General features: G+C 30.8%; 1 protein-coding gene across 1 annotated transcript in view; it reads left to right on the forward strand.

Annotated features, from left to right (window-relative positions):
- The window catches only part of LOC140061188 (uncharacterized), a 41011-nt gene that overhangs the window by 872 nt on the left and 15101 nt on the right, over positions 1-25038 (forward strand). The window contains exon 2 of the mRNA XM_072107679.1: positions 15223-15418. Within this exon, the coding sequence (XP_071963780.1) occupies positions 15223-15418 (196 nt within the window). The remainder of the gene's footprint in view (positions 1-15222; positions 15419-25038) is intronic.

Below are 25038 nucleotides of genomic sequence, written 5' to 3' on the forward strand. Positions count from 1 at the left end.
ACAATGCCAATACCGTCAACTTAGCTTATTGAACGATTTTGATCAATGCTATGCTGTTTGTACAATTGTTGTGTAATGCAGTCTACTGTAGACTAACGCCCGTATTCTTAAACCGGACTTTAGTCGTAGTTCGAGCTAAAACTAAAAAAATGACGTCATTTTAATTCATAAACCAAACTTCAACTAAATCACCGACTAAATCAGGCCAACCTCGACTAAATCGAGACGGATTTTGATCGATTTTTTTAGTCCTGGAGGGGGCAGGCTAAATGGTCGACTAAATGGTTTTTAAACGATGTTTATAAAAAACGTAACAGTCATTGAGTTGTTATATTGGCCAGATATTGAAGAATGAAATATCTATATTTATATTACCGTAGCTTAATTAAATATACATTAGTATAAGTTATAATAATGAAAATCAACTTTATTTACAACTGTATACAAATTACATTATTTTCTTCGCGCAAGTCCGACTTGAGCTACGTCACGCCATAGCGACAATGGGAGATGCGGCAATTCACCACGCGATGGAATGTTTAGGGGGCCTAGCGCTTTCTTGTCAAGCTATGAAGTGCGTGGTTCGTCGCGATCATACTTTGTTGGGGGCCTAGAAAATATAAAAGTTACCGTACCGCCATGGTTCCTAAATATATTTTGAAGATTTTATTTGTTGTTAATCAAATATACTTCACTGTTAAATTAATACTGATATTGTTCTAATAATTAACGATTAAAATTATTTTTCATGTATATAGTCCTGATGCGTAAAAAGTGTTGTAAGAAATGGAAAGTGATATCAATGCGCAAAATTTTGTCTGCTCCTCAAATACTCTCTTGTCATTGGCCAATGTATAGCCTTTGTTACCCAGACGTGTGCAACTCGACTAAAAGCTCGACTTCATTTAGTCGAACTGCAAACTTCGACTACTTCGTTTTTTAATCGAATTTGAAGTAATAGCTCGAACTACGACTTTTTCAAGTCGAACTTCGAACTACACCTAAAGTCCGGTTTAAGAATACGGGCGTAAGCCTAATAAATAGCATTTTCATGTTACGATGCGTTGCGCGATAGCCTTACTCGTCACAGTGACAAGTTAAAATCTAGTATAGTCTTATTTTGCAATTGTTCAAATTTGTTTGGAATTGGAACACAGGGTACTGTATGTAAAACTGCAATTTAAATATGAATTTATTTTTTATTTGACATATTCTTCTTTTTAGTTTCACAATTTTATGTAGTGCTAGAATAGTAGGCCAAATACTAACCCATTCTTTAGTTCAATAGGTTGTGTCGTCGCGATGTAATATACAGTTTTTGATTAGGATAGCATTTGTCAAGACAAGAGTGCTGTTATTTGTAACGCAGACTCATTATAATCAACAGGTTTCCATTGTTTAACACACAGTCCTTCAGAGTATTTCCACAAGGCTTTTATGTCTCTTGTGGACTCTAGTTAGATATTATTTACGCCATCATAATCACATCTTCAATTACATAGGCCCTGAGATATGAAAGCATCTCTTTGTTTTAAAGAGTGAACTACTTATTACAGTAAGTGTGCCTCTTACCTTTTAAAATTTACCATAAATTTGTTCTTGGGTTTCTATTTCTGTGCTTAGTGTCAATATAAGGTCAACACTAAATGTTGGAGTCATTTTCATGTAAAATATTTAATATGCACACACCACTACTACATTTGTTTGTCTTGTGTGGGATCGTCCCCCTTTTTATTTTATTTTATTTTTAAAACTTTTATTATAATACTCTGTTAAAAATATATACACCACTACTACTCGGGTAAATGTTAAAGGGAGATCCTCATAGTCTACTCAGAACAGTATTCTGGTCGTTGGAAAGTCAACCATCGTAACCACCAAACTAAATCCTATTAATTTCCAAGGTTTATGAATCATATTTGTAAACAATATATTGGTTGGTGAGATAGCCTTGGCAAAATATACTTTCACTTTATATAGAACAGATAATGATAATCTTGTCTCTTTTTGTCTGAATATAATATTTATTATTTGAATAAACTGTCTTAGGGCCTGTTTCTGCTGCAACTGCTCAAAATACGTTATAAAATACGGTATTTTTTATACCGTATTTTTTAGTACCCCGTTTCTGCTAACAATACTTCTTGGGTGGTCGTGTTAAATTTCATCCTTTTTACCCAAATTTCCAATCATTTATTATTCCTTTATTAAAGTCGTAATAAAGGAAGTTTAAGTTCAAAGCCTAGCCCTAGTGATAGAGATGTTGTGAGAGCACAGAAAACATCGTAATGGGGACAAGTAATTCGTTGCCTCCCCGAGTTATTGTCTTTTGCAATGTTGTACTGCTTTCGCAGGCTCTTCAGCTTTGAATTTCCTTGCTTTGGAGACAAGTCTTTTCCGTACTCCTGCTTTACTTTTTTAGAAATGTCTTTATAAATGTGGTTGTCCCTTTTATTACCTTTTAGTTTGCCGGACATTTTAGCTCACCCCCTCCTTCCCCACCCCTGCTTCCCCACACAGATTTAAATAGTAAATACTGTGACGTCTTTGCTCCACATTTTTGCCAAATATATCTATACACGTGTGTAAAACAGCTGACAGCGACAGAAAATAAAAACACGATGTTGACCTCATGTCGCAGGTTAAAAAAAATACGGTATTTTTTATTGGCAGCAGAAAAGGGTACAAAAAATACGGTATAAATTTGTAAATGCCGTATTTTATCCACAAATTTTGTGGGAAAAATACGGTATACAAAATACAATATTTTTTTATGAGCGCAGTTTCTGCTGCCAAAAAAATACGGTATATATACGGTATTCAAAAAATACCGTATAAAATACGGTATTTTCTTGGCAGCAGAAACAGGGCCTTACAGTATTTAATTTATCTTGCAATACAGTAGCAACATTCTCTGTTATCCTTATCAAGTCAATAATAATCATTTTACAAAATGTTACTATTTATTGCAGCATTTGAGTCAGTTCCTCTACAGAGAATGTTGAACTGTTTCACACGGTGTCCACATATACACTCATGAATAGACTATACAATAGCTATGTTTGTTGAATGTCATCAAAGTTGTACAGGCATTTGAAAACATTTTCAGAATTAATAATGTTGTTTTCTATTTGGATGTTGTGTCATCTTAATAGAAACTTAAGTATCGTACTGTATGACTTTATGAGTGAATCTTAAATATGTAAATCTACTTAAGAACATGGGATTAAAGTCAATAAAACTTAATAGCACATTTGCGCAGGTGTAGAGAGCTTGAGTAAATTCACCGTTAATCATGTGTTGAAGACTATATCTTTTAGAGTAAAAATGACTTTCTTCTTCAGGGGTCTTTATGCCACAGGAAGTCTATAATCTACTCTTTCGTTGAGTACCGTATGCTTCGCAGTCTGTCTAGCAAATGAGCTTACCATCTTTGAGTTCAAGACCCTTAAAGATGTATTGTCCCTTGAAACACAAAAACTGAAAAAACAAATATTCTAAATTTAAATTGGCCATATCAAAGTAATATTAAAGTTATTCACTTTAAGTCGAAAATTCGAGCCAAAAACAACAAGTTTACGTAATTAACAGATAAATTAATTTGATAACATTTCGTCTGGAAAATCGTCACGAGTGAAAGTAAACAAAGATTTCAAACCATTAGTATGCATTATGCATGATGCTAATTGGGATTTTTTTTAATTAGTCAAAGGAGGGACAATGCATCTTTTTTTAAGTCCACTAAAATAAGATAAAGTAATTATAAATTTTCATTGACTGTTATTTAAAAGTATATTTTAAAGTGTTTGGAGTATAGGGTTTAATTACGGAATTCCCTATTGCAAACTAGCCAAGCCTTAGATTAAATGCATTTATAATGCTCTGTCTACACTATCAAACTTTGTGATGTGCTCATATATGGACATAATGATGTCATAGCACTACCATATTTGGGCATATCCTTTTCATATTTGGGCATATCACATTTTTTGTCACATAAAATTTGATAGACTGTGTAGACAGAGCTTTAGAAACAATGACCTAGTTATCCCATAGGAGAGTAGCAAGAAGTTGTGGAAGGAAACAAAGTTGAATTGGTTAACTAAACTTATATCCCATGTGTCACTCACAGGTTTCATGTTAATATTCAACACAGTGAATGTTGCCTATGGTATAAAAGGAAAATGACTAGATTCAGAGTGTATTGATACACCAACTTTATTCACATCATCATCATACATAAATAGTACAATACAATATGTATGTGTGAAAAGGAGCCAAAAAATAGCTTTCGCTATAAAATACAAGATTACTACATTCTTAAATACTGCTCCAGGCTTGGCATTTGTGCAGGTCAAAATAGTAACAACAGGCTGTTTTTACATCTGCCAAATGGATATTTTCATTGACTTGAATTGAAAATGAATAAACCGTTATCTTTTGATACTTTAAATTCCAAAAAGTTTTTTTTTTTACTATAGTATAATCAGGGAAGAGGGTAATTCTTCCCCTATGATAAATAAATAATAAACTAATTAATTGGTATACCACAATATGATTACAATATTATTATTTAGGCCTTTTGATTAACCACTAAACAATTAATAAATCACTATAATTTATTGTTATCGAGATACTGTGTATAATAATAATAATCCAAAATTCATATATTGATTTGTTTTATTAATTTTTTTTCATTCTCATCATCCAAGTAGAAGTGATATATACATGGTTCAGATCCATGTCTACCTACATACAACATGTTATTTATTAAGGATATTGTAACAAAGAGCTATAAACTTTCATTTACCATGAAGTTAGCTTGTAACTGACTTGCAAAGTGTTCACTTTGATCTTAAGCCGGCTGCCACACTTGGATGTGGATAGTTAACTTCTATAGGCATGAAGAATCTTCCCATGATGTCGGCAAGAAGCACAGAGATTGAGAATGAAACAAAACAATGCCTTATTCATACCATCAGTTATGCAAAACAGACACCCAATAAATCTTACTGGATTGTATTTAACCAAACTTATCAGAGTAGTTACTGTTAGTTTAATCTCAATTAATCATGAGGAATATCTGTTCAATATGCTGATTTTATCATCACTTCATTGTTTTTATGGGTATATTATGTGGTTTATTAGGTTTGCAATCAAAGGTCATTCACCTCTACTCATTAAAGTAATATTATTCATCTAATGTGAAAGAAATTTAACATAGGTTTCTTAACAAATGGTTACCAATTGAAATTGCTGTGTTTATGTAATTTCTAATAAATGCCAGTCGTCACACATTAATTATATAATTTGTAACTTTATTAAAACCAGATTTTGTGAAAATTTCTGATACTTTGAAAGAAATGAGTTTCTTCTTGTCGGTAAAAAATGTTAATAAATGAATTTTAAAGTTGATTATTTGAATGGTAAAGCAATAAGGTGGTAAATTCACATTAATAGGTCAGGAAGCATGCTTACCTTTTGGATGGGGTCAATATTTTATGAGCACACCCGCTGTTAATTAAGGATAATTAGATCAAAAAAGTGAAAGTACATAATCTTAAACTACTTATTTATTGGCGTCTTCAATGTATCCTCTATTGAATCATTGTTCAACTCACAAAAACCACTATTATGTACAGTTATTTACTTTATTTATTTGGTCTACCAAATGAAGATGTTTATATTTATTAGCTGTTGATTGTATGTTAATTTTAGGTTTACATAATCAGGTCATTCATGTATGTTTTATTTATCATTATGCATTAGAATATACTGTATTAATGTGTTTCTAGATGATGGTTGTCGTATGTTTTATCTATCAGTATCATTAAGGGCTAGCTAGATTGTGTTTGATTGCATCACCATTAATTACAGACCACTCATACAGTCTCATCATGTCAGACAAGATAATTAATAATAAAACAATTCTATGATTCCTATCATAAATCCATACATTAAATTACACCACAGAATCTTTCCTCAACTGATCAAGGAGGTATCTAGACCTACACCACAGAATCTTGTCTTTGAAGGAAGTATAATTCTGGTCTAGACCTACACCTGCCTGATTTCTCTTTAACATATGTGGTCTTGTCTAAAGGAGTCATTGAATGTTGATGGTTAAATCATAAACCATGGTAGTAACAATCAAATTCAATAATGCATAGAGAATAGATCTCAGCTATTACAGTATTTTGTTTGAGTAAACTTGTATCAAAATTACATATAGTAGACATGTTAATCCAACACAATAAAGAGCATTCATTTACTATCCACCTCTTCCATCCAGTTAGGTTACTACTACTAATTATGTATTTTACTACTACTGTGTAAATGAGATGCTTCCCTTTCAATCCCAAGGTCCAGGGTTCAATCCCTAACATGGTTCCAGGGTTCAATCCTGACATAGTGTAGTGCCATGGTTTCTACTCCCTAAAGCCTCAACTTAAATGAGATTTTATAATATTAAAATTATATATAGTTTATAAGCATTTCTGTACATCCCATAATTGGTGACTTGCTGTTGGATGTGTATGATTCATGAAATAAAAATGTGTGAAAAACGCTTTGTATGCTTGATAAAATGTATCTTACTAGCCATACATTAGCAATACTGTAGGTTATTTCCTATGTTTTTTACATTCTGTCTTTAATCTGTGATGCCATACATTATCAAGGTTTCGTACAAACTATTCCTTCTTTAATCTCTTATACCCTTAGTGATCTTTAAGGGAGAGAGGCTTGTTTTGTTTCTTATTAATTAATTGTCAACTCTACCTCAATTCTATGTTCCTGTAGGAATTTGTGATTCAGTTCCTCTCATTTTTTGCAGCATGAAAAATGGAGAGCTTTCGAAAAATAAGAAATATACTGAGAGAATGAAGCCCTATAATCAAATATGATACTACCTTACATACAAACTGTTCCAACAAGTTATACAGACTAGTCTTTAGTAGAAAAGTTCTTTGTAAGTTAGTTTAGTGGCGACAAATGGGTTTCTTTGAACGGTACAAATACAACTAAAACTTGTTTTTGGAATTTTTCTTTTGGTAAATTCATTGTTGGTAACAATAGTTATTATAATAACAGTATAATAACATAGGCATTATATAAAGCCTTCAACAAAAATACTGTACTTATAACTATTAGTATAAACCAGAATCAAGAAAACACAATGGTTAATCTTGGGTTTTGTTGATTCTTTGAGTAATCACTTGGAAAGATAAGTTTGTGAAGCCTGCTGACTTAGGAGATTAATCTTGGTGTATTTTAATACTAACTAAATATGGGTTAATCAGTAATCACTACTTTGCCTTTTTAAAGCTTAATTAAGCAGTTTTTACTTTCATATGAAAAAAAGGGGATAAAAAAATAGTTGAACTCTTTTCAGCACTATTTTATAACATATTCAATGACCCTATCAAATACACTATGGACCCATTATTCTTGCAAATCAATTAAATGTGAATAAAGGGGCTAGGATTCAGTGTAAATATTCAATAAAATCAGCAATATTTGTTAAAATCCCTTGATACTTATAAATCAGTTATGTTGCTATAAAGCGGTTAGACTTGATACTTCTGTCTCTGTTTAAATCCAGGAAACCTCAAATACTCAGAAAACATTGAATGGTTTGTTGTAATAAAAGTATAGTGTCCATTCAGATAATATTAATTACGATCTTATAGAAAGAGAAAAAGCTCTCTGTGTACAATTAATTAAAGCTACTAACAATGATTAACTACTAACACTATACTAGCATTAACTACAGTAAATGCATGCATATAGGAATATTACAATTATGTATTGAATTAATTATTATTGAGTTAATGTATTGTCATTAAGTTCTATTTCATTATTTACCCTATTATTATGTTAACATATTCACAGGTAGTACATTACGTGTATAATTAAGTTACTATTGAGACTAGGACAAATCAAATACAGATGCTTGTTAATGTTAGAATCAAATACAGATGTTCTTTATAACATCAGGCTATCCCATTAATGCAGGATGAGGATCATTTAATTGTAGTCTGTTCATGGTCATTTACTTGACCATTGGTCAATGATATGATGAAGTACAGCAGAGTTTTGATAACCAAGGGCCTGTTCGTAGGGGTTGAAAATACCAGCTTATTCCCGATTTCCGTTCGCGTGATCCAATTAACTTTTGCCTCAGGCTACAAAAAATTCGAGGTAAAATGTTCACCAAACTTGCAGGTTATTTCAGCGATAATCCAATTATACTCGGCCTACCCTGCCTAGGCCCGTCATTTCTCCTACGAAGCTCTTCCATACACGCTTCGAGAGCGATCGTCAGCTGGTGCTGTCCTTGTTGGTGTAGACCGCTTAGTAGGCCTAGCTGGTCGGGGAGCCGCTGGTCGGTGGTGTTTCCGTCGTGTAACATTGGGCTCAAATTCTTCGTCAATGAGTAAAATAATGGTCGTCAGGAGAAGGCATATTTCGGCAGGATTATCGGCGTTAAGAGGCATAAGGTTTGTCGCAAGGATAAGCAGTGTAAAAGGTAGCAAGTAATTGTTATTGTAAAGAAAGATCGCGAGTAAAAAATATACAACACGAAACTAGCGTGCGAAAATGGGGTCGTAGGTTGTAAAGACAACTGACCTTAAAACGTAATTTCCGGTTTGTGATTCGTCGATTAAGCATTTAAGCGGTTAAATATTTCAAGTACGAACAACGCTCAATTTATAACCCGAGGCATGGGTGAAATTAAGCGCTTATTTTAACCACCGTACGAACACGACCCAAGTCTAGTTTCAATACTAAAAAAAATGGAATTGGATCAACTCAGAACATTGATTTGATACACAGAGTGTAAAATGAATAATGCAATTAACTAATGTTGGCTTTCTTGCATACAGTATTATTTTAGTGATTTCCCTAATGATAAAGACAAACTTAAATTCTTCATAGTACCTATACTTGAGAGACTGTACTCAAATGTCTGATAATTTACTCAAGTCCAAACTTGAAACTGTACTCAGATGTATGTTGATTTTTCAATCATAGTAGTAAAGTCTGTATTCAAATGATGATTTTCCTATTTACTACCAAAAATGTTGTTTTTCATTCCAACTTTCAGTCAATTAATAGGTCTCCTTGTTTATAGTATTAATTGATGTATCAGCAATTTTGTCAGAATTTGACATTGACCTTAAGAATTAAATAGTTGTCAGGACAGGTTATGTTATCCTTGACTTTAGTCTACCACCACACACATGTAAATTCTGATCATTTTTAAAAGGGAATCTTTACTATAAATAGTTGAACCCCTATTTGAAACCAGACTGAAGGAAATTAAATTTTATATTTTATTTGAATCTGTCTTCATTGCATACTTACTTGGGATGCTTGGTAATTGACCCTTCAGTTCTTAAATAAAATAGCGTTCTCATCTTAACTGACAATATTTTGAAAGTTAATTTCTACAATTCATTATGTATCTTGTGTTAATTTAGACAAAAAAAATATAATAACGTACATTGTTTCTAACTAATTTGATAAAATCCACATTGTACTTTTACTATACTTGTTAATTATTGTAATTTACAATAATTACTGATATAAGAATAGCCTGCCTATAGGTGTTGTTTATAGAGGATTCACTCAATTAGCCACCTCATTAGGTGTGGGAAATGTAATTGAAGTTTTAATTGAATTTTCCGTTTACTTTAAATTTAATTAAAAGTTAAGATGACGGGGTTGGGTTTCTTGATGTCGTCTCAAATTTATTTACTGTGATTATTAATCATAATATAATTGAATTATAAAATACATTCATTTCCTATTTAATCACCTGTCATTTTTAACATATCAAGCGGTACAAAAACTACAGATATTAAATTAAAGAAGAGTTTTATTTTAGAAATGTAGTGAGCTAAGAACAGTACTAAATTTACCATCAGCTCTTCAATTAAGTTTTTGATATTATATAAGGTATAACTAACTTTTGAAGGTTATTATAATAAGTTTAAGAAGATTAAATGGTAACAACAACAATATATAAGGTTTTACTTTTTATTGAACCAAAAAAAATGGTAAATACCTTAGTTGACTTTTCGTTGACTGTCAACTTTTTCATTCAAACTACTGTTTGGAATAATTTTCCACTTTATAATATTTGGAACCAGATGAATTTATTTAATAATATAGGGTTTAGCTTTTTTTAAAGATGTATTGTCCCTTGAAACACAAAAAATGAAGGTCAAAATATTATAAATTTAAATTGGCCATATCAAAGTAATAAAGTTATTCACTTTAAGCTGAAAATTCGAGCCAAAAACAACACGTTTACATAATTAACAGGTAAATTAGTTTGATTAAATTTTGTCTGGAAAATCGTCACGAGCGAAAGTAAACAAAGATTTCAAACCACCAGTATGCATTATGCATATGCTAATTAGGATTGTTTACAACTCGTCCTGGTTGAGAAGGTGTTTTCACACAGATCGCGAGGAAGTTTTATGATATGCATACAGAGTAGCCAAACAAGTGCATTGCATTATGGGATATGTTTTGATTGAAAACAAAAACGTCTGTATTTCAGTTGAATTATTTTTTTTTCAACTAATTTTTGGTGAAAGTTAATAACTATTATGATACTTCAAAATAACCCACCTATTTTCGAAATCTTTTATTTTTTATTTTTTTTGGAATTCGTCAAAGGGACAATACATCTTTAAACATATTTATGTTAGCAATGTATTATGGATCACTCAACTTAAGTTTAATGTGCTTTTGAAACATGTTCATAAGCCTATCCCAAGGAAGGAAATAATGATTTATTTTATACTGACTGTAATAACATTAGTAAAATAGGTTTTTTATGGGTAAGGTAATATAATATCTATTTCAAAAATACATCCTACAATTTGTTGTAAAAGTTTCTAATTGATTCAATATGAAATGAATTATTAAAGGAAGACAACTTTAGCCAAAGAGTGAAATAAGAGGAAGGAAGCCCACACAAAGTTCATTTAACATTGATTGGATATTTATATAACAATGTAAATATATCAAAACAATTAATATACTCCTATTGGAGGAAACATGTAATTTGGTAAGATACAAACCAGTGAAACTCAAATTGGCCTTGGGGTTTGCAAACTCTTTCATATACCTTGTTTATTTTTACATGTGGATAGACATTCATTTGTTAGTTTACTTTTACACTTTATTAATCATCAACTTCCAGTTAATTTTTTTTTTAAGAACCTTGAAAAAGCTTTATTGGAAATGGTATAAAATATCTGACTCAACTTTTCCACTAGTTTTCAAGAACATTTTGAACCCATTTTGTACTATATGAGAAGTTAGCATTTCTAATATACAGTATTTAAGAATCGTTGACATTGTCAAAATGTAATACTGTTTGGAGGAGGATATTAAATTTGTCGTCATTCTTTTATTAGCCATTTTCAATACTACTACAAGTTGGGAATACATTGCATTTTTGTTACAAGAGTGATACATAAATCTGTTACTGTCAGTAAAGAAATGATACATTTATTTGTTTGTTGATTTGTGGTCTATTTCATCCTTTGTCCGGAAATAATTTATCATACCGTCACTACTAAAGACATAAATCTTAAAAAAGAAGGCTTTTGTTTTAATCTTTTAAATCGTACAAACACAGACACAAAGTTTCATTTTCTGATATAAATATGTGATAAAAAAATAACAATTTTTCTCTGTCTGATATTAAATTATGTTCTAAATAAACAAAATATATGGAGTATACATTGGCTTATTGTTTGGGAGTTAGTATTAAGTGACTATAGATCCTTCAATTATGCCTTTTTTATGCTATTTAAATAAAGAGCAATTATATCTAAGTAGCATTAACCCACCAATGTCTTGGGAAAACAGAATGTGGGGTTACAGCAACAGTAATGTCTGTTTATTTGAGTATCACCACCAATGAAGATTTTAGAACTGAACTTATCTAAACATCTACAGGCAGTACAACAGATGGTACTGTATGAGATGTCTAAGTAGACCCCAAGGGTGTTAATTAGGGATTTCAAATTTCCTTTTTTGGTTCATTTGCTTGAAAAGAGACATTTTAATTTATTGAGCATAAATAAATATAAAATGTTGAAGAGAGTTAGGCACCTCTATGAATGTCTTCACTTCTTATTTAAAAACTTTAGTTACATTATTGAGGTTTAATTTAATATTAAACATTACATTCCAAATAAATATATTTATTAAAGTAATTTCATTTTATGTAGTACTAGTAATTTCATCTTATAATTTTTTGAAGTATTTTTTATTTCTTTATTCTGATATAAAATCAATAGGATAAATACACAAAAAAGTACCGAGACGGCAAACTTATTTCCATTGTATACTTTTTTTTAGATTTTAAATTAAAAGTTTAAATAAAATTGCATATGAAAACAATGAACAGTAGTACAGGTGTGAAGAGAGAGTAGGGTACTGGGTTAATTCTATTGTGGATGATCAAATGTTGTGGTGACGTCAATATGTCTGAATGTGAATAGGAAGTGGTGAGAACGCCTAAACAGATTTTAGATGATGGTTTATTACTGATGTTTGGTTATAATTTTATTCCATCAACGAACCAACCAATAGTATTTGGTTTTGAAATGGTTTTCTATTCTGTTACAACTTGGAGAAAACCACTTTATACCAGAAGAATTATAGTCTGATTGATGTCTCCTTGTATTAACGAATTGAAACTAAAATCTCAAATGATGTTTCATTCCAGCAGTTTTATGTTGATTACTAATACAGACTACCATTACCTCCATGCTCTCTACCATACTGTACTTAATATAGCAACCCCACATTGTAATGGAACAGTCCAATCTGTAACTGCCAATGGTTGCTTATCTGTAGTTTGCTGAAATGAGATCTTATACCCTACTATCATTTGAGATTTGAGTTTCAGTTGGTTAATACATACAAGGAGATATATAACTGAACATCAATTGGATTATAATTCTTCTAAATCAATTTGTTACTATCATTTGAATTATAAGGATAATATATAATTTCACAACAGGTAAGGTTTCATCTGCTTAATTTGTTTGATTCGCCACTTTCTTTTCACTACTTTTTAAAGCTTTTTTATTTAATGCTAGTTAATAATAAATATTCTTTTGAGATTTATTTTCACTACTGTATTTAGAATTACTGGTATTCATTAGAATTAAAAACGTAAATTTTCATCTTTGTGTGATAAATTAATTAATTGTGTTAATAAACATTTTTCTTTTTTTTGGTAAACTCGATGAACTTATTTATCATGTTTTGCTCATTCACCCTAAAAGAGGAAAATGAAAGTTGTGTCTGGCTTTTATGAATCATGAGATCTTCCAGTTGGTTAGAAGGTTGTTGAATTTAGCACAGAATGTGTTTGTAATCAGTGATAATGTGGTTCAAATGTTACAGATTATGTATCAGGATGGATTGGATTTAAGTTTGGTTCATAGGACACTCTCTCAGATTAAGTAATGACTTACAGTACTACTAGCTTAAAAAGAGGTAATAAATAATTTGTCTGCAATCTCTATGGCAAAACAAAGCACATTGTTCAGTAGTCGTTTTTCAGAATTGCTGAATTTTGTGGCAGTTTAAGATTCTTCTAGAGAAATTAGCTGAACAAAACATATGATCTTTGTACATTTTTAAAACATAGATTCATTAATTCATAACTAAAAAATTCTTTCATTCTTTGTAGAAATTCCTACATATATACACCAAGTATTAACTAAAAAAATTCAACTTTAAAAATCTAACCAGTGCTTCCTGTTTTAAGTTACTTTCTTAAATTAGATTTGTTCCTTTTCTTTCTGGTTTCCTGTAATTCCAGTCACCCATTTATTTTGCTAATTACAATGTTTATTTTTAGACAATAGGGATGTTTATATGTATATTATTACTTGCGGTTTTTAAACCATACTGTACTGTATAAATTTAACCCATCATTGTTTATAATTAAATATTTTAATTCTGCTATTTGTTTATGGAAAGTATGATGTAACTTTGAAATATGAAGTTCAACCAATCACCTATTTTAGGATTCATATAGATAATATTAACAAAGATACTGTACAGTATTAAGATGTTCACAACAAACTCTTAACTATCAAAATATCCTCATTCATACAATGTAAAATATTTATGTAATACATCTAAAAAAAAAAACATTTTACCCAGAAATTGAGAAAAATGCCATCCAATTATTGTTTTTAAAATTTGCAGCTAGACCTTGTTCAATGACCTCCCACCACCAGAACTATGCCAATTGCCAAATGTACACACTCAATACCTGGGTATATGAATGACATAGGCTAACAGGAATGCTTCAGAACACAAAAGAGCCATTCAATCCAAGTAGTTCTCATCTCAACTTAGGGTTGATTAAGTTTCTTTAATTTGTAATAATATTATTGTTAATTAGTTTGTTCATTCAGCCGCCATGCGGGTTTTTTTAGCGTTTGTTGACACGAAGTAGGTGTATTCAATTGTTCCGGTACTCAACCACAGAACTACATTAAAACATTTTACATCCATGTAAATCATGGACTGATATCATGTGGTTTATTTATTATTAAGAATAAGAGTTTCTGATGACCAGGACATATGATTGCTCACTTTAAAAAAAAAATTCCCTTTATTATGTTTTTAAGAAAATTCTTACCAATTTGTTGGTTACTCTCTTAAATAACAAAGAATCTCACAGCTCATTTCACATTCCATTGTAAAGGCTAAATTCCATGATCCTGGAAAATAACAATTCCATTATTATTATTTTAATAATCTGTTATATACCCTGGATATTTGTCTGATATGTTAACCAGATGCACCCTACATAAAGGAAAAGGTGTGAGTCATATTTGGGGTTCGTTTAGTAACTCATTCTTGTCGTATTGCTTTGCACTCAATATGATATTACTGTACTAAATTTTAAAACTTTGTTTATATTAAAAAAATCTGCATATTTTGTATGCATAATATTATTAAAAGATATCTTTCAAACATCTTTTATGCATATTTAATACTACAGTATTAATAGATCATTGTATTACTGCTGGTATTTTTACTGCAACTGTAATTTTCTTTTGTGACTTTGTTTCTAATCAATTTTTACAAAATTAATATCCATTGCAATCATTAAATTTAACAGAATAACGGACATAAATTTTGTTTCTCCATTTCAAACAGATTTAACTCAAGATGGTGAAACTGTATTCAAATTTAGTTCACCGTCTTTGAAATTTGCAGATGAAAGTTTCTGTGGATTTAATGCCACACCTGTGAAAACTGAAAAGTTCCTAAATTTGACTACCCCCAAAACGGCAACGCCTGGAAAAGGACGTTTGAGAAAGCTCAATCCTTTGAACTCCAAAAAATTTAAAAGGTAAGTTCAATTTTTTCTTTGATTGACATGTATTTATACCAGAAGATCCACACTGAATAACATAATACGAGTGCAACTCCAGATTCTTCAAAACGATCAAAATGTTGAATTCTCAAAATAAATGTGTTCTGCCTATTTATTTAGAGTTACATATGTAACCTAAATCATCTTAGTTGATTCCTTTATATAAAATGTATAATAATTTTGCATAATTAGCTGAATACAATGGTAAAGCAATAAATGATATTAAATTCTACATTGTTAATGTTAAGTGGGCTTAAAATCTGGGGTTGAAATAATTCTGATATTAATATTCAAATTGTGTATTCTTGTTAATCAAAGCAAAAAGGTTTCATAATGCAAACAATATGTGTCATGGTCAATTAGTGAATAGGTAATAATGGTTTGCATATCTACAGTACTACTAGTATCTACCAATATAGGCTGTTGATGAACCTAACATATGGCTGCTGAACCAGTACAACACTTATGTTTATTACAGTATTGCTTTTTGTGTAGTTGTAAAAAGACTGGTGTTTTGTGTTAAAATATGCTATAATATTTAAAGATATATCCAAACAGTTATCTAACAATAAAGTGACAGTTATTGCTTGCATCACAGTTGGATGACACCATTGTTCTATTCTTGCCATTTAGTCTTCATGCTTAATTGACGGCGCCCTAATTTGCTTAAAAATTCCAGTGTTTAAATGGATTTGTAGACAATGTTCCACCAGCCGCACGACTTTGAACTTAACAACAATGCGTGCACCCTCCGACAGACGCCCTTTATTCCTGTACAATACATCATATTTTGTTGTTGCTTAGTTTTAATAATAGGATATGCACAAACTGTGAAAAGTACATATTTTTAGGTGATAATATAATGTCCCATTAACTGTCATTATTTGGCGCCTCACGCTGTCACTGACGTTTGTTTGGTGGTGATTCCTTTCTGATTTGTTTAAACTTTTAAGGTCTTTATGATTTTTGCAAATTCTGAATAACAGAAAAGAATAGGAAATAATAAATACTAATGGAAGCATCAGCTGTTATTACTATTACACACGCAACTGTCTAGGATAAGCCTTTGCACTGCAAAACACATTGTTACTCATTTTGGATTTTATTGCTGCTACCAACGATCCATTATCATACTCAAAATTAGCTATATTAAACCAATCAGAGATAACTACTATACACAGATTTACTGAGGTAATCATATTTTTTGTTTACTAACAATTTAATTCCAATTGACATATTTATGTAAATTGCTGCAATATTTATTTACTAATGAAAGTAATTGGTTACATTTTTCTGCAGCCTCTTTATACAGTTCTTTAGTACAGCAAACTGTATTACAATATGGATGACATTATGTTTACTGTATCTAAATTTCTGTAAATTGCTGCAGTATTATTTACTAATGAAAGTAATTGGTTACATTTTTCTGCAGCCTCTTTATACAGTTCTTTAACAGTAAACTGTATTACAATATTTCTATAAATGTCAATGACATTATGTTTATCTAAATTTCTGTGATATTAATGAAAGTAACTTTTCTTTTTCAATTGTATTGTAGTCTTCCTCCTAATTTGATTAATTTATTAATACCAGTCTCTAATCTTTTAAATTGTTAATTTATATTTATTTTGAATTTTGTGATTTGATTTATGAATCCCAGATGAACAGTAATCTGTCATTTGATTAAAGTAGTATCAGGATGTCTAAAAAATAACTACATTAAAATTGAAAAGAAGCTATTTCATGCTTGTTTTGTCTAAAACCTATCTACTACCTACTCGATTCCTTTTCAAAGTAAATTCCAATTAAATTTAAAAAGTAGTAATATTTGATGATTCAATACTGAACATTTGAAATGTATGAAAACAAGTGCGATTTTCCTGTTTTTAAAAACTGGGAAGAGTAGAGCATAATCAGACTGACTGACAGGATATTACCAATTTTACTGATTCATCAATGACCTGGGGATTTTGGATTACCTTCCCTCCCTTCAACACAAATCCATTGATGCTTTACAAGTTGCAGAATCTTGCAGATTGCAAATGGTAATTTTAATATCTGCCAGAGTGTTTTAATAATGCGTGTTGACTTTCATCTTTTTTGCTGCACTCATCAGACAATGGAGAAATAGTTTAAATTGTGTTACTAAATTTAAGGAATTCTTTTGTTGTAAATAGATTGATGCCTTCATGGAGGTGGTGATACAAAGAAAACATCGTTTCCTTGATCAATTTAAATTTATGTGGGAATTAAACATATCCAAAGGCCTTCTGTGTTAAACTCAACCTTCCTAATTAAACTATTACAAATTGCTACTGTATATGATGCTTGTGGACTGATGATGATCTCAATTAAAAACAATCATTAATTTTTGTGACCTACTAGTTGTGGTATTTTGATCACATATTTCACTAATCCAAATACTCTGTACTATATTAATTATTACTGTACATTGTACAATACAGAATGCATTGCCAGGACACTTTTAACTGATCTCTTTGATGAATTTGAATAACAACTCCCTGTAAAGAATATTTAAAAAAACAGATGAATTCTTGCCCAATTGTAGTATAGCAAGATCTATTCACAGGGTCCCAGCCAGTATTTATCATTTGAGAGATTATAATATGAATAATTTGTATTCATTTCAACATATACCATTGGATTAATATGTACACTTATTTAACCCTGTTGGCATCAAAACCAGGTTTAATGGAACCCACTTTGACAGTTTTAACTAGTTGATGACAAGGTTGATAAATTGCATATTAATTTCTGTCCTTGGATGGTATTTATTTACTTTATAATTCCCTGAAGTGTTACATATATTGTGAATCTTAGTAATCATTGTTATAAACATGATTATTTACAGTATTCATGTTATGGATTTCCACAAAACTTGGTTCGCTCCAGGGCACAACAAAATGCACATGCAGCAGATCAGTCATACTAATGCCGCTTGTGATTGGTCAAATTGCTTGTGTTGATGGGAAACACAATTCAAAATTGACATGCTAACTGTATGTCACTTCTCAGGGGCTGCTTTTATACACACACTTTATACTGTTTAGTAAAATATTATTTAGCCAGTGAGCCGCCAATATTCTATTGCGTTCTGATCACTGGTCTATGTAATTGTAAATGAAGGCTGTTTTCGGGTAGATCAAAAAATGATTCTTTAAATACTGTAAAGGAATATAATGCTTTTATTAGGAAAGTACACTGCACTCTTTTAAACTGACAACGTAAAGTTTTTGGTTAATAAAAAAGGAATTTGCTACAGTACCTACTGTTATTACTGTCCACACATTGTCTACTGTTGAATAAATGCAAAATACAAAATGTGTTTAAGAATGATTTATCTTGAATCAAAATGTTTAAGCTGAGCTACTGTATAGCACAGTGCAATTAACATTAATAGGTAACAAGGTTGTGTAATTTGAAATTCTGTTTATTTTTAAGATGTAATTCGTTTCAAAAATCCTTTAACATTAACAAGGACAAATTAATACAAATTAATCCAGCGATCTGACAACCACTTTCTAGGTGAAGATTTTTACTCTAGAAGCCTGTTACTTGCCAATCAATATTTCCGAAAGACATCAACGAACAAAGTCATTCTTAATTTGGATTTCCTTAAACATCACTAAAGGACAAAGGATACTACAAATTACAATTATATCCACCTAAGAAAATGTTGATAAAGTAAAGTAGGTAAGGGTGAATAAATCAGAAAAAACAAAATATGAAACTTAAATTGAATATTAAAATTAAAGCTTTTATGTAATATGTAATAGTGTTCAATGATTATGCTATACAGGTTCTTGCTGTTATTTGTTGTATTGAATTCTAGCAATTTAAATTAGTTCAAAATCTCAGTTCTGGTCAGTTTTATTAGAATTTTCAAATTCTTGATGCAGTCTTCATGTAATGTATAGCATTTCATTATACATTACAGTGGAATTAGTAGTCTGTTTTTAATGAAATGACTTGGTTTGTGATGCTATGTAATGTTGTAAAGGTATGCATGACTTTGACATTTGCAGTAATTTATAATTGTGTCACATTCCAACATGTACATTAATAGTGAATTTTTAGCTTTTAGACAAAAATTTTCTATGGAAAATGTTGATTTAGTCTGTATAATTTTTTTACCAAATGGAAAAAGAGAATTTTGTACCATAATGGATATTTTAAACATCACTATTACTGTAGACATTGACTCTGTCTTACAGTGGTTCACAGGGATTTTTATATTGAGAATTTACCTGTAGTACGATTAAATTGTTCAGGTTGTTTTTTTTACCTTTGAAATTTCACGGCCATCTTCTACAGCAGTAGCATGTTTTTTTGTATTTCGCTGAATACTTAATTCATATAGATGTATTGAATTTAAATATATATTCAGCCAAGCTTAGATATTTAAAAATATAGAAATGAGGATAGTACAGAGGATGACGTGCTAGTGGTTAGGTGTCGATGAACTCTGGAAGCTTTATGTGTTCTAACATTCCACCCTAGCTGTTTGTACTTGTTAATTTGTGGTTGGAAGTGGTTTACTTCACTTGTGAAACACATCATATCACTTGATTCTGGAATCTTTCAACCACAGAATAAATTGAACACAGTGACTTCAGTAAACCATTAAAATCTGTTTGTATGTAAAACTCTGACCAGTAATTGACCACTCCTTTGGATATGTGCACTCTTACCAATGCTGTCCACTCCTTAATAAAAAATAGCTATCTGTACCTATCTGCACCCTTTTATTATCAATTCAAGCCTACCTTGTAGATTAATATTATCTAGAACTGCAGTACTTGGAATTGATAATATCCCTTTGTTTCTATAACTTTTCCATACGTTATGAAATCAGTACAAATCCAGGAAGATAGCTATCAATGCATTTCTTCCTTTATTTTGATCTTTATCCGTTTCAATCCAACCATTGCACGCAATCATTTAAATTTTATTGTCAACCAATTTCCCTAATTTCCTGTTAAGTTTCAACATTCAATTTGAAAGCCAGTTTTATCCTGTTTGTATCTTATACAGTATGCTCTGTTAAAAAATTAACAATACAATCACTTGTTATGAAATTTTATGTAACATTATTTTGTACTGTATAGTTTCAAAACTGTTATCACTTAAAATTCATCATGCATTACTGAATGTCTGTAGATTAGGCAATTTTAAAGACAAGATCGAACTGTCATATATCTCGGGTCTATACCGAGAGTTGTTGTTGATTTTATCGAGTTATCATATCCCGAGGGCAGCAAAAATGTAATAGCTCAATTGATTAACAAGCGTGACTGTCCACACAATCTATCTTTTAAAGCTTATGTTTGACAAAGTTACGAGTTCTGTACATGAACATAATGTGTACATACTGTACACTATTCATTATTCAATCCTCTGCATATATCAGATGAACCGTTACCACCTCAGAATCGTGAGCATGTTATTATAATTTCCATTTTGTACAATTTGTTTGATGAATTGTATGTGCTTTAAGATATTAATGCCAAAATACATTTTTTTACTGTGGTTATTCTTCAATGGTTGCACAATACTGTATATTGAATAGCTTATCTTTCCAGTACACTGGTGGTGGTTAACCACGGATTATGCTTCACAATTTATTAGCTTGTTTTTATGAATATTGTATTAAATTAATAATAATATTGTTTACATTGCTTTATTTGGTCTTTATGAATTCATAACCCAAAGTATAATGCCATATACAGGTACTGTATATGGCATTAAAATTGCAAATTAAATATCATTAAAATGTTTGGTGCTATCTTTATGAGTCTTTATAGTATACCAGGGAGTTGAACAAGTATTATTTGACATTGACAACTCCCCGTATAATTAGGTTATATGCATTGTCATGCATATAATATAACCTCTTGATTCTGTCAAAATCTTTATTTTTTATTTATTTATTCTTTCCTTAGCACTATTTTGTTCGTGAATTATCTTGATATCAGTTTCATCTATCTAAGTCAATTTTTCAGAGTATATTCCTTATGGCCAGGAATCGATGTGGTTATGTTTTCAGGGTGCGCAATCAAACATTACGCGGTCTACGCGCGATTTAACGAAATCACGTTTGTAATCATATCTTCACAAGCATGAATCACTTTTAAACAAAATTTGGTACTCATAAATTTCAGGTCATATTTCATCATATGGCAATACAATTACGTGCGTAGCGCATATAACGCATGCGTACGCGCGCTTAAAATGTTGAAAATTGTCAGAATTTATTTTCGATGAAATTAGAGTACGTTTCAGGCAATTTTAAGCGTTTAAAAAATTGCCATGAGTGCGCAGATTTTTGCACGCGCAGTGCGCGTCAAACGTTATTGCGCACTGTTTTTGTCCGATTACTGTTGTATAACCTTTCTTTAATAATATCATCATATTTTATTCTCTTTTCAACGCGAAACAGCGTTATACGAGCACGTCAAAAGTGACAGGCTACGCACGTGTAAGTTAACAAAATGGTGAAAATATGCTAAATTTTAAAATTAATATATATCGTTAGAACCCTCGTTAGAACACCTATTTTTTATTTAATTTTCTTGAAGTGTATGTATCATATGTATGATTTATTATGAAATTAGAAGAACAAAAGTTGATTAAGTTATCATTAATGGCATATTAAATTTAACAAAATTAATTTCGACAATCAAACAAATTATAACATTTTCTTAGGCCAAAATAACAAACTTAACATTAACTTTCTTCCTTAAGAAGTTCATATATTAAAGTTAAAAAAGTATATAGTTTGACAGTGCATCATTTTTTTTAATTTTTAAAGATGTCATCATAGTAAAACATTATAATTCATTGCGGTATGTAATAATCTATCTGCACCAAAGTGGTTACTGCATAGTAAATACACGGAGGAATCTTTCCATAACTTTTAGTCAGTTGTGTATGGCTCGGTGGTCTTTGCTCGTGTCTATAGCATTCAAGTACCGAGTTCGAGTCTCACCTTGGGAAACCAAACAAAATAAGATTTTTTTTATTATCCGTATTGATTGTTCAATTGTATTTCTTAGTGTATAGATTATACACATGATTTATAATGAAATCTAAATAAAAACACAAATGTGGTTTATGACATTATATACGCAGAAAGATCTTTGATCGGATTATGATACCGGCTATTGTATTTGCGTTAGTAAGATCCTATCATATATTATAAATAACTAACGATTCTGAGAAAATCAATCAATCAATATATCTTAAATCAATCAATTATCTTTATTTAAATCAATTCATATAACCTATAATTCGTCATAGTGACGAATTAAATCTAGTTTGTACTTATTTTGGGTTTTTTTTATGGTTTGTAGTCAGATTGATTATTTTGTTATACAAAACATAAAACTCATAAATTAAATAATTAATTAAGTATTTATTTTATTTATTGAAGTAATTTTAACAAAGATTCTGTCTATAAATAAAAATGTAAATAATTCTATAAGCAATGTCCTTGTATTTACACAATTAAGGAAGCTATCTTTCGAACATCATCCGCTTTGGTACTTGCAGTACTAATGATCTGGCTATTTTACTATTCAATTACTTAATGTTACTTGAATGTTTTCATTGCCACCCTAGGCTACAAAATATTGCTAAAAAATTGACTGATTTGTCATGAGTTTCCCTTTAAATAACAAAATAAGACGTAAAAGATGTACAAATTATTAAATTTTCTATTATCTCATTATTGACTTATATAATTTTAGACGATGTTTCCATTAAAAAATTTTTTTAATTATAATTTCATTTTAGGTCAAGTTGATAAAACTGGGTATTGCTAAACTGCGCAAACACTGCGCAAAAAAAAAAAAAAGTAGACTTGCCCCAAGTCTGTATTGTTTTTTATTTCTATTTATTCGTTTTTATTTCGACCGCGATTTTTGTCTGAAAATACAGACTTGTGAAACACGTATAGAAATCGATTTGCAGACCGCAAACATCCAATAAGAATGACGTAGGTTATCATACCGTATTTGGCTATATGGGGCGGGCGGTATGTAAATATGGATTTCGAATCAACCAATGATCATTTTGTTTCAAAATGAAAAAGATCGAGTACGTACAGTGCTGAATGTACGATCGAGACTGTTGAAATATGAAATCGTGTTGCCAAGTTGTTTTGTTTATTAATTGTTTAGTCCTTAGCCTAGGCCTCCTTCGTAGGTCCTACTCAACTCGCACGTATGACCTGCCAAATAAAACACCAATAAGGTAGGTCTACACACCACCACCGGCACACAACAGGATTCACACACAACAGACAGGGCTACACCAGTCCAGGGAGTTGTACACCACTACACAGAACAGGACAGGGTCTGGGTGGGAATTAAATCAAATTATCTCCGCGTAATATTAAATGATCCATTCAATGTTTGATTTGCGGAGAAGCAAGACGAGTTTTCTTGGGAAAAATCCCATCAAATGTTATAAAATCATTTCTAGCCTTCAGAAACTTTCATTAATGTACCCAAGTACACATTGTCTAAACGCAACATAGCGCATGCGTACCTTCTTAGTTGTTGAGTCTTTGAAATTCTGAAACATGAATATTAAAACAGTGTACGAGTGAGTAGCCAATCGCATGCAGCTGAAACTAGTCAACCGGATAATCTATGCACCAAGAATTCTTAGTGTCAAACCACGTGACTTTTGCGTGTTTCCCCAGACGGAGTATCCAAACTCAAGTAATACACGTATGAAACGCCATATGTGCAAAAATATTTATATTTTTACTAATATTAAGAAAAAACTCCGTCTGGAGCCCAGACTACAAAAAAAGCTGCGCAAACCTCCTTCAAAACAATTATTATTGATTAGAACACAACTAGAACTATATAGGGAGACAATTTATGAGGGAAAAAAAATTTGAAATTCCTTTAAGTTTGCCTTTTTTGGGTTAAAAACTTCAATTTTTGGGAAAATTACTGATTTCACAGCGCAAACAACAACAAAAAGCTGCGCAAACCTCCTTCAAAACAATTATTATTGATTAGAACACAACTAGAACTATATAGGGAGACAATTTATGAGAAAAAAAATGTGAAATTCCTTTAAGTTTGCCTTTTTTTTTGGTGAAAAACTTCAATTTTTGGGAAAATTACTGATTTCACAGCGCAAACAACAAAAAAAGCTGCGCAAACCTCCTTTAAATCAATTAATATTGATTAAAACACAACTAGACCTATATAGGGAGACAATTTATGGGAAAACAAATTTGAAATTCCTTTAAGTTTGCCTTTTTTTGGGTGAAAAACTTCAATTTTTGGGAAAATTACTGATTTCACAGCGCAAACAACAAAAAAAGCTGCACAAACCTCCTTCAAAACAATTATTATTGATTAGAACACAACTAGAACTATATAGGGAGACAATTTATGAGAAAAAAAATTTGAAATTCTTTTAAAGGAAAGGAACAACCTAATATTTTACCTAACTATTATAAAAGTAACCCTACCAACTTAATATTCAGAACAATTTATGTTTAAATCGGATTTGTAGTTTTCTAGTAAACAGGATTTTAAAGCTGTTTTCAA

Source organism: Antedon mediterranea, chromosome 10, assembly GCF_964355755.1.
Source record: "Antedon mediterranea chromosome 10, ecAntMedi1.1, whole genome shotgun sequence".
In the NCBI taxonomy this organism is placed as follows: domain Eukaryota; kingdom Metazoa; phylum Echinodermata; class Crinoidea; order Comatulida; family Antedonidae; genus Antedon; species Antedon mediterranea.